General features: G+C 32.3%; 1 protein-coding gene and 1 long non-coding RNA gene across 2 annotated transcripts; both read right to left on the bottom strand.

Moving 5' to 3' along the window:
- Positions 1–171: 171 nt before the first annotated feature.
- On the bottom strand, positions 172–4,730 carry LOC105332821 (uncharacterized). Its single transcript, XM_034447467.2, has 3 exons — positions 3,555–4,730; positions 2,980–3,032; positions 172–1,184 (listed from the first exon to the last, which is right to left on the bottom strand). Exons 1-3 carry the CDS (start codon positions 3,587–3,589, stop codon positions 394–396), a joined length of 879 nt encoding a protein of 292 aa, XP_034303358.2. The 5' UTR covers positions 3,590–4,730; the 3' UTR covers positions 172–393.
- Positions 4,731–4,755: 25 nt separating this feature from the next.
- Positions 4,756–11,017, bottom strand: LOC117681734 (uncharacterized). The gene is made up of 4 exons (XR_010711082.1): positions 10,904–11,017; positions 9,125–9,177; positions 8,774–8,896; positions 4,756–7,313 (listed from the first exon to the last, which is right to left on the bottom strand). It is a non-coding gene; the product is annotated as an uncharacterized lncRNA (long non-coding RNA).
- Between the last annotated feature and the right edge of the window lie 163 nt (positions 11,018–11,180).

The following is an 11,180-nucleotide window of genomic DNA, read 5'->3' as shown; positions in this document are numbered from 1 at the left end:
CAAAAATGATTAAATATACACAAATCAAGAAAACAAGTTCATGAACTTACATTTATTATAATATCAAGCAATAGCACAAAATAAGTATGTTTCCATTTATTATCACAAAAATATTATAATTTATATACATGTAATTAGTCAAACTCATTTGAAAACTTCGAATATAAGAATCATAAATTAAGATTTAAAGATCATCACAACGAATACCGGCATTCCGTGACCTATCCAGCATTATGTACCTGATCGTCCGTTATCAGTAAATAAGCAGTTCACCATGTAAGGATGTGACGTGTGCATAAAGTAAATGTATGTTGAACTGCCAATTTTATCAACTACTGGTAATTAATAGCTTACATAATCAGTTTTGTCCTGTTTGTTAAGTTTTGTCAGTTTTTATTGTTGTACTACATCGAGATAATTGTCTTTTTGTATGTTTTGCTCTTCATTAACCAGACTTGAATCCACTTTCTGAAAAGCTTCCTTTGGATTATTTTCACCCGTCTCTTCCTGCATTTCATTTCTTGGTGGTGATGCTACAAGATCTGTGTAACCATTACACAGTTTGGCTACTGGATCAATGTATAAATTATCTTGGCTCTGGGTAGGGCTATGACAAATATTACCATCCCTTGTTGTCTTTGAATAAACGCAGGTTGGAGCAAGGTTTTTATTAGGTTTGTCAAATTTTGGACTGATGTTGGAAGAAGTCGAGCTCTCTGCATCATTCTGATTTGCAACAACATCGTACTTATCTGAGGTCATTGAGACATGACCGTCTTCAATGTGGTTGTAGACATCTTCCATTTCGTAGAGGTTGAAAAGATTTTCACCAATTTTTCGCCTAGATGCGTTTTTCCGTTTCAGAAAATTGCTGTGGATTTGGATGCCTAGTATGAAAATGAGAAAGGAACATATTAGACCTCCGACGATGATAATGACAGACGTCTGTGACGTATGCTCTGGGGGAACGCCCGTAGAACCAGGCATTGGAGTTGCCTCTAGAGACGTCAGAGCCAGGTGTGTAGAACTGAACGATCCGGCAGTCCCCGTTTTGGTGTTGGTTTTTAGCATTGAGGAAGACCGTTTTGTCATCACGAGTCGAGGTTCTGTTGTTGCTATTGTTGTTAGTATCGTTGGCTGTACTGACTGTTCAGATTTCTGTGCTGTAGACTGATTTGTTGATTCTGTGTATGCACAAATGTGATAAATAAACTCTTTGTATTGAAGCATTATAATTAAAAAAGTATATGCCAGAAAAGAAAATGTATAGATTTTTTTTATGTGACGTTTCTTTAATACCAGTATAATAATTTATGCCGATTTAAAGCATTTACTGGGTTTTTGTATAAAATAATATGACCAGTCTTTTTTATAGCTTAAATTTTAAAATGGGTTTCATGTCTAGATTAAGCATATCTGTTTGCCTTTTCTGTATTTCCAATACATATCCCTGACATTTTCTGAATTAGATATCATTACTGATTAAATTTGACATTCAAAATCACCTTTGGTTAGTGTAATTTGTCCATTCATTGACTACTCATACGTCACAACTAACAAAAAGTTCACACAAACCATAGAAAATGCATCTAAGTCCTTCTCTAGACCATTGAAAGCAATATTTGTTTTAAGAAAGAAAGATGTGAAAATAAACAAAAAATGCTATCTTTGATGATTTATGCGGGCTGTGAAGGTCTAACGATCATTGCAGAAACCGCGTTAGTGCCATGCCCATATGAATCACCAAAAGAAGGTGTAGTAGAAATTCAAATCCTCTGTGAATCGTTTCAATATAAGACACCGTACTTATAAGATAAAAAGGAATGATTTAGTATATTTTTGAAACATAATTTCATTGTTCTAAGAAGAATAAATCGATAAATGCTTTCAAATATTGATATGGGTTTTCTGGAACTTTTATAAACCAGTATTTTTTAAAAAAATGTTTGGGACATTTTTCATTTTTGTATGTAAAAAGAAAGATCTGAACACTTTTGGGATAGTTTGATTAGATAAAGGTATTGTAATTATGCATTTATTGTCATTTGACAACAATTTTTAAAAGACAAATCAGAACAACAAAAACTTGATATGTAAAAGAATTAAGAGAATATATCCGTAATGAACAAGAAATCATGTGAGAATTTGATGTTTTAAAGGTTAACAAAAGGTTGTGTTTTAAAACACCCATTGTCAGGTTAAAAAAAACATGGCGAAAGATAAAAAATTTACAAGAAATCTGTTTTGCAAACAACGTGAGAGTAACAAGTGACGGTGTTGTAAAATTAAGCGTGGTGGTCCAAGAATCTCCGAATGAAAAAAAAAGTTGTCAGATTTAATTTTTTTTTTCTTGTTAAATTCTCCGGGTATAGAAAAAATAGTAAACTCCCTGGACTTTTACTGTCAAAATCACTTGCTCTTCGCTGATAGGTGTATGTATGTATATAATTAAATGGGCATGGTCACGATTTGGGTCAAGTTCTATTTTTGTGTTTTTTATTATTTAAAATGCTTTAAGAATGCATTTTTAATGATCAAATGAAATTTGAGAGTCATTCGTAGAGTTATAAGCAGGATACAGGGCTTGCAATTCTTTGTTGTGTAAACAAGGCTCGTTTCCTGTTTTTGTTTACATATGTTTAATATACCAATAAAAAACGTTTAAAATCTGATTTGTATATCTTTTTATTCATTTTAAGCCAACATAAACAGTTCCTAATGTTTAACACATTCATTTTATGTCTAAAAAAGGAATTTTCACTTCAACATTCAAAATGTAAACAAACGCTTTGTTTACATAGCAAAGAATTTCAAACTCTGTAACTCACTTATAACTCAACGAATGACACTCAAATTATGGTTGCCTATTAAAACTGCCTTAATGAAGCATTGTAAACATTAAAATTGGAAAAATTAAAATTGGAAAAATAATTTTTGACCAAAATCGTGACCATGCCCCTTTAAGATATTATTTCTTACCTGTACATATTCCGTCTTTTAGATGGTAATATGTGCAGCACACAGGCTTATCACTAAAAGAAAATATAAACAATACTTCCTGTACATTGAGCAGTACTAGTTAATTAAACATCACCTTCTCGAATTGAATAATATGTTTAAATCATTTTCATTACTTTTTTTCTTAAATGCTTTTGTTTGATATCACTACATGAATTTCAATTTTTTTTTTATATTATTATACAATTATTATTTTTTTGGTAGTATTTAAAATTGCAATTTCGATACTTTTAATTGTGACCGACTTAGCATTACTTGAACTACGAATTAGTTTTAAAGTTGCTCGACATTGAGGTCAAAATTGGAACAAAAATGAAAAACGACTCTTTAAAATCTTTTTTAGAACAGTAAGATAAAAACAAATTATCTGGATTGTCCCTTATAAAACTATTTCATGAACACAATTGTTTATTTGGTTAAGCAAATAATTATTTATAGAATATGAATATTCATTTTGAATCTGAAAAGGATTATAAGTCCCCAAATGAAAGTTAACGTATTTGAATGGAATTTAAATATAAATATATAGAACTTACTTTTTGTAAGAACATACGCCTATTTTGACGGTCATTTTTGAAATCTAGTCTAGATCTCTAAGTATATCAGCCCAAAAATAAAAGATGTGAACAATAGTGAATATTGAATACTCTGTTGACTATGTGTTTAATTTCCGTTTGTGGTCATGGGAAGTTTACGTAAGCTGATGCTGCCAAGCAGATAGAAGACCGTTCAACTTCCCTGTAAATGCATTTAGAAAAGGCATGCACACGTATGTTGAAATTATCTACGTTTACTCTATTTGTTGGTAATCAAGCTTGTTTGCTTTTACTAAGAGCGGGGCGCTTTAAACTACTTTAATACAGATTTTTAATGTGTTTTTGCAATAAAAAAATTACATCAAATTGGACAGATTGAACGTCCCATGAGACAGCTTTCTGGCAGTTTGGTTCTTATTTCCGTTGTATACAAGCGAGAAAGCATCCTAAACATGTAGTTACATTATAGGATCATTGCCTTTATGTTGAAATCAAGACCAGCTCATCAATCAGAAAGCTTATTCTGAGTAATTAAACTCAGCGCAGGGTTGGAAAAGTTGCGAGGGGTGTACTGTTTTTTAGTCCCCCGTCAGTCAAACAGTCAGTCAGTCCGTCAGTCCGGTTACTCTAATAGTCAGCACAACTTATCTTTAAAGTAGCATGGTCGCGATTTTTTTTTTATTAAATTGTATTTATCTATTTACATTGTTTACAACCCCTTTTTAATTAATGCATTTGTATAATGATCAACCCAAATTTGAGCGTCTGTCGTAGAATTATACGCAAGATACAGAACTTACAACTTTTTGTTATGTAAACAGAATTCGTGCCATGTTTTTGTATACATTCGTATGGTTCAATATACCGTTATTTTAGTAAATAAGTTTTTTAATGCTGATTTTCCCATTTGCTAGTTAATAGCGTTTGTCACATTCATTTAAGGTCTGAATCTGGAATTCTCTTTTTAAAATTTAAATTGTAAACAAAAACATGACCTGGGCTTTGTATAAACCAAAAAGATGCATTAGCTCTGTGTCTCGTTTATAAGTCAACGAATGACATTCAAATTTTGGTTGAATAGTAAATTTTTCTGTAAATATTGAGAAATGACCATCTTGAAAATTGACTCTTTCCATTTTACCAAAGTAACAGGTTTAAGATGAAATACATGGAATATCCCTTAAAGCGGATACAGGAGATTCCACTGTTTGACACATGTTGCATTGGAATTATAGTCATCTGTTTTACATCACCTAACCTCATCGTGCCCGCTGGTACATAAGGCCTGGATACACTGCCTCCACCTGTCCCTTTCGTTGGCTGCTGCCCTCGCTGACGCCCAGCTATTCCACTCCAGCTGTGATCTTTCCTGCTCTGTGGTTCTGCGTCATGTTGTTTTTGGTCGGACTACTTTCCGTTTTCCTTCTGGATGCAATGCCAATGCGGTGGTACAAATTCTGTGGTTCTGCAATCTTAGAACATGGCGAATCCAATTCCATTTTCTCATAAGTATGATGATGCTTACTCGAGTTTTTTTTTGTTCTCATGTAAAGTTCTTCATTTGAAATTATATTTGGCCATCTTACCCTTAGGATTTTTCTAGGCATCATTCTGAAAGGTGTTAATTTTTTTTGTCCCGCTCTGTTGTTTTAATGTATCGCTGTCATATAATAAGACTGAAAGGACCAGGCTGTTGAATAATCTTACTTTAGTTAAAATGGAAGCTGACGAGCTCCAGATTTGAGCTCCCTGAATTTAATCGCTTCTGATAAACCAAGAAATGTTTAATTAACACCAATCCCCCAAAACTAGCCATTTGAAATCTTTTTCATACATTTACTTCTTTTGTTTTTATCCAACTTAAACAAAGTGAGAACTCGGAAACCCTATTGCATAAATGTATGTAGTTGGGCAGTTTCCCTAATACAAAGCAGAGAAAAATACCACACATGCTTTCAATCAATGTATCCACCTGAAAATATCTTTCATTTTATGTTCATGTATTTTGAAAGTACTACTCTTAGTTACAAGGATAACTACATGTATGTAATGATTATAACTCAAATGTATGAAAACTAGAACGCATGTGCTTTCAGGAAAACAAGAACGCAACACAAAATAACTTACTATCGTTTTTAGTCAAATACATAACAAAGACGTATAAAAACACCTGAAAAAAAACAAATTTAGGAAATATTTCACATAAAAGAGATAAAAAATACACCTTGTTAATGTTTGTATGAGAAATAAAACCATTAATGATCGACCAACTGCATACAAATCAAAAAGACAGTTCGTACTTCAAATGACGTAATCTATCGCATGAATCACCGCCAAACCTGCTGCTTTCTCAAAAACTATTATTGATGTTATGCCAAGGATTCTCAAATACACATGTACTCCTCAACACCCTACTCGCGTTTACACAACAAGAAACGCGTAGATCATAATTACATTATTTACAAAATATTACAGATAGTTTCACTTTTACTTACTATCATACACAAGAGTTTTAGAGACTACATTTTCTTTTTCTTTTTAGTTTTAGTTAATTCTTTTAAACAAAAAAGCATTTATTTCCATCAACATCAAAATTATGCCATTACTTTCACTTCATTAACGACTTGTGCTTTTTCACATGATGGTCATTTTCAATCAATAATTTTGACATAAATAATGAATCACATTTATAATTAGTTAAATTATAAAAGTTAATTTGTCTAATTACATTTGGTAGATTTTGATGAGTTACTTTTTTGTTGATTTCACGACAATAACTTTCATAGGCGACAAAAGGAGTTTTTAAAACTTTACACAACACATTTTCGAAATAGCTCAGAGACGAAACAGTAATTCAATGACGGACGGCATCAATTACGAAAAGAAATGTACGGACTAACTTTTTAAAGCAACAGCCAGCGATCCCAAAAAATGAACGGTTTGATTTTAACTGAAGACGTTTATAATGTCTAATTGATGTCGTTCATCATTGAGATGGTCGATGTGTTACCGAACCAAATACCCAAAATTTATATACAGAAGACTTATTTATTGGCATAGAAAACAATCCAAGTTTGTGTTCGGCAAAATTCTCACAATGTCAAGTTTTCTCTGATTAAATTAAAATTACATACATATGGTTATAAGCTGTATACATGTATGTAATATTCTCTTGCATGTATGAAAAACGCTTCATATGTATAATAGTTGTATAAATATCTCATGTGTTTGTATAGGTCTGATCGGACGGTTGTTTGACAATCGTAGCAATTAACTTCTTCTTTGATAGCTGTTATTATGATAAGTACTTACATATTGAATCTTTGTTTTTCGTTTTGTACATCTAATTTTATTCTTTTTACCGCCATTCTTATCCATTGACTAGAACATTTAACAGTGAATCATACATGTGTTTGTTATTTCCATACACCGAATTATTTTCAAATTAAGTTAGCTTAAGAAAACTTAATATGATAGTAATTCCTCAATTGTTTTACTTTTCCCTACTTTTCATTGTATATATTTTATAGTTGTGCTCATTACTATTTATTTACTACCTAGTAAATATTCTTTTATAAAATTTACCTCTGACTTTTGAACTGTATGTACTGATTGACGACAAAGCCAGGTATATAGAACTGAACGATGCGGCAGTCCACGTTTTGGTGGTGGTTGTTAGCATTGAGGAAGACCGTTCTGCCATCATGGGTGAAGTTTTCGTAGTTTCCGGTGTCTGTGCTGTAGTCTGCATTGTTGATTCTGTGTATATATTGATGAGCATAAACTAGTATGGATATACATGCTTAGTCAATATACAGTTATAAGTTACGTTGCATTATAATGTCTCCTGCAAGCATTGCAACTATGTACTCAGTGTTCTACTATTTCGACATTTATGTTAAAAACTTTAAAACAAGATAAATATACCATCAATAAATAGTAGGCTCTGATTTACACGAACCTACATTTTATAAGTGTCTTAGAGAACCTATCATTTGAAATTGTCATTGATTTAATCTGAACATATTCTATTGTATATATGTAAGATACAAACGAGTACCGTTCATACCCAACCTAATACCAGAGTAAACCCCAACTAAACCCTGTGTTTTCTTTAGGGGTTTACTTGGGGTTTTTTCTGGGTTTACTTTTTGAACATTTGGGTCCACTCGGGGTTTAATTTTGGTTTACTCGGGGTTTACTTGGAAATTGCTTTTGAGGTCAACTGTACGCACTGAAGTGTGAAGCAGATCCGTCTTTCATCTTACCATTCTACTGCCTGTTTATTTCTGCCCCTTGTATATTAATACACAGTTAGAGGCTGCTTTCAGCGGTATACTTCTGACCAGGTTTACTCTCTGTGTCAACTCTGTGTTTACTTTAGATTTACTATGGGACAAGTCTAGTAAACCAAGAAAGTAAACCCAGGGTTTAGTTGGGGTTTACTTTCTGTTAGGTTGGGTCTGATCGGTACTGTGCATATACAAATGGTTAGGACATAAGTTGATTTGATTGGGCATTTAGCATATCCTTTGGTTACTTGGTTTGTGCACTTTGTCTCAGACATTAACTACTCAATTCCTCCAGCAAAGAGTATCAAAAGCATAAAATACATCCACATATATTGAAATATATCTTAACAGCAGCTAATTGTATGAATTTATTTAATCTAATGTCCGTTTTCCATTGATTTAAAATTTAGAAAGAGGTGTGTTTTGCTTATCTGCATAAAATTCTTACTATAGTCTGTCTCAAGATATTTATGCAGCACATTGTCTGAGTTAAAATTAATGATGTTCATTCGATAGCATTAAAAATTCCCAAGATTTATCCCTAAAACGCCCCCTCTAGCTTGTCAGGTTTGAATACACGGTTAAAAATAAAAACAAATCTACAAGGGTTTTACATTGCGAACGAGATGATAGTACCAGGATGATAACGTTGAGAAATTATGCGAGGTATTCCGCGTGACTTCGGAATCAAGAAAAGATGTTAACATTCCCCACTATAAATCGACGTTAGAAATCTGTTTTCGTTCCTGTGATTTTTTTCGATTGAAAAACGATAGTGAATCAATAAAGATATTTTGGATCTAGGATATTTTTCCCCTTGATCGATTTCAATTGCTCTTCTTGTACAGATATAAGCATTTTTATTAAAAATTACCACAATATGCTGCAAAAATATCTTTGGACAGACTGTACACGTGAATCACTTACCTTGACATCCATGTGCGTTGTGACATAGGTGTTGTAAGCAAGTACAGGTAAATCGGCACAAATATCCATAAGACGGATAAACGCACGGTGTACAATATCTCCCAAAATAACCGTCCAAGCATTCTGTAAGATGGGCCAAGAAAGATCAACAATATATGTTCAAGAATTAATTAGTTACCACTAATCGTTGCAAACTTGCAGATATTATTAGAATAGCAGGGTATATTACACTGCAGTTTGCTTTAAGAAAGAAAGACTTTCAAACTCGACTTGCTAGTTATGACAAAACACTAATTACTTGTTATTCTGAAAATGTTATAAATCATGGTAAGAATAGGATTGCTGTCTTACCCTCGCAAGTTCCATTTATAAGATGATAATGACTGCAACATACGGGATTTCCTCTACAAATGAGCAAAATCAAATGCGTTATATAACATATATTGGGTTGAAGGGTTGAAGAGAATTGCCCGGGTTTTTTTCAGTAGCTATGATCCGTTTGACTAGTACTGTTATTTCTAATCAATTGTTGCCCCAAAAAATGTTTCCTCGTCTATCAACATTTCAAACAAAATTTTCACTACTAGGTTCCTATAAACAAAATACAACTCAAACAATCCTTTGTTAAAGGCGTTAAAATTTGTTGGACAGAGACCCCAAGCCTTTGAGGAATACATAAATACGAAAAGGAAATGTTCGGATGGATTAAAAGTATGGCGGCTGGTATAATATTGATGACCAAGAAGGGACTCATCATGGAATTCATAGATCATATTTCAATTAAATTCAATATAAAAATTTAAAATATCTTCTTCAGTTTGTTAATCGTCAAAGTTTCAATTATGACCCTTGGAGCCCATAAAATCTTGAGAGAAATGCCATTCGTTTGGAATTGAGCGCTTGAATGAATGTGTAAGAATTGAAGCTTTAAGTAAATGGCATGAAAAATATCTTTGCCTCGTCCAACCTTTGCACAAAAAATTTAAGTTTTTAATCTTATGATCAAGGAAATCCAAATTGGGCATGGGTTCAAAAGTAACATAGATACAATATTGAAGGACATCTATAGAAATTGGAAACTAATTCAGAAAAAATAGTAAAATCTTACATGAAGTCATTTTACAGTATAGGCTATACAAATGCAATGACCTCTCAATTCAAATGTTACTAAATAAACTTCAATATTAACTTGGAAGGGAGCTACGTGTTCCATGAAGAAGCACCAAGTTTATTCATACCAGAAGCAATTGCGACACAATTTGGAAGGGAAGTGTCTTAAAAATATTTATATAGTACGCTTTGCACTATAACCTATATAGTAATTAGAGAGGTAACACAGCTGGGAAATGGGCGGGAGGGGGGGGGGTTATAAAAATTTTGATTTTGTGCGGTTAATTTTTACTGCATATACAGATTTTCAAAGGTGTTACACGTTTTAATCAGTGAGTGACAAGCGAGAGTTTAGAAGGGTCTACCATAGGGTTTAGAATCTAGCACAGAAATAAAACCTACAATGTTTTACTGTTTTGTTGCTATATGGAAACAAACGAGCCAGAACATTGCCTTGGATTGGTCAAAGGTTTTCAGATTATTTTATACGTGTATATGGTAATGGAAGTCAATTAATAAATTATACTGGTGCTGCAATTTAAATCACTGTACAAATGCTTATAAATAAGTTTTATTGTTTATTGCTTTATACTGCAGCAGTATAGAAATTGATCGTGAAATCGTATGATTCATTAACAGTTGAAGTTAGATCTCATAAATACAAGAATTTTTTTTTTCTTCAATGAATCCGATTTAAGGTTAAGCCATGAATCTTCGGCTTCAATTGATATTTAAGACAATAATTAAAAACTTGATTATTTGCATTTAAAAAACATTGTATTCATAATTATGCTATTAATTTGTTTTGTGCATAAGATATACACTTAATGGTAACAGAAAAGTACAATATCTATCCATACTGTCTTTGAAATATAAACATAAAACTATTTATATATTTCCCGGCAAACACAATATTGTTTCCTTAAAATTAAGTGAAATCACTGAACTATTTTAAATAAATGTGAATAAAGTTATAAATGTACAACTACAACTACTGCTACAAAAAAGTAATAAACTCACGCTTTGTAACCACACACGCCGTTTTTGGTGCTCATTTTTACTGAAATGCGGAACTATTTTAAATCAATGCATTCTATATGTACTATTATTAAATAATTTCAATATTCATGCACACAGGCACTTGAAAATGTTTTTACACACAAGCTGCTTTGCCGATGATACTTCCAGGTTGTAGACCATCTAATTTCCTGATTACATGTATAAAAATACAACGTTTTTGAAATACATCATAATCAATAGAAAGTGTATTTAAGACATTAATTTATAATACAGATTT

This window comes from Magallana gigas, chromosome 2, assembly GCF_963853765.1.
Source record: "Magallana gigas chromosome 2, xbMagGiga1.1, whole genome shotgun sequence".
Classification (NCBI taxonomy): Eukaryota; Metazoa; Mollusca; class Bivalvia; order Ostreida; family Ostreidae; genus Magallana; species Magallana gigas.
This window is presented reverse-complemented; position numbering and strand designations above follow the sequence as displayed.

Coding starts and splice junctions, on each gene's coding strand:
- LOC105332821 (XM_034447467.2), bottom strand. CDS start 3,589: ATGACCGTCAAAATAGGCGTATGTTCTTACAAAAA. Junction 3,033..3,554: donor GGCGTATGTTCTTACAAAAA/GTAAGTTCTATA, acceptor ATTTTCTTTTAG/TGATAAGCCTGTGTGCTGCA. Junction 1,185..2,979: donor AAAAGACGGAATATGTACAG/GTAAGAAATAAT, acceptor GTGCATACACAG/AATCAACAAATCAGTCTACA.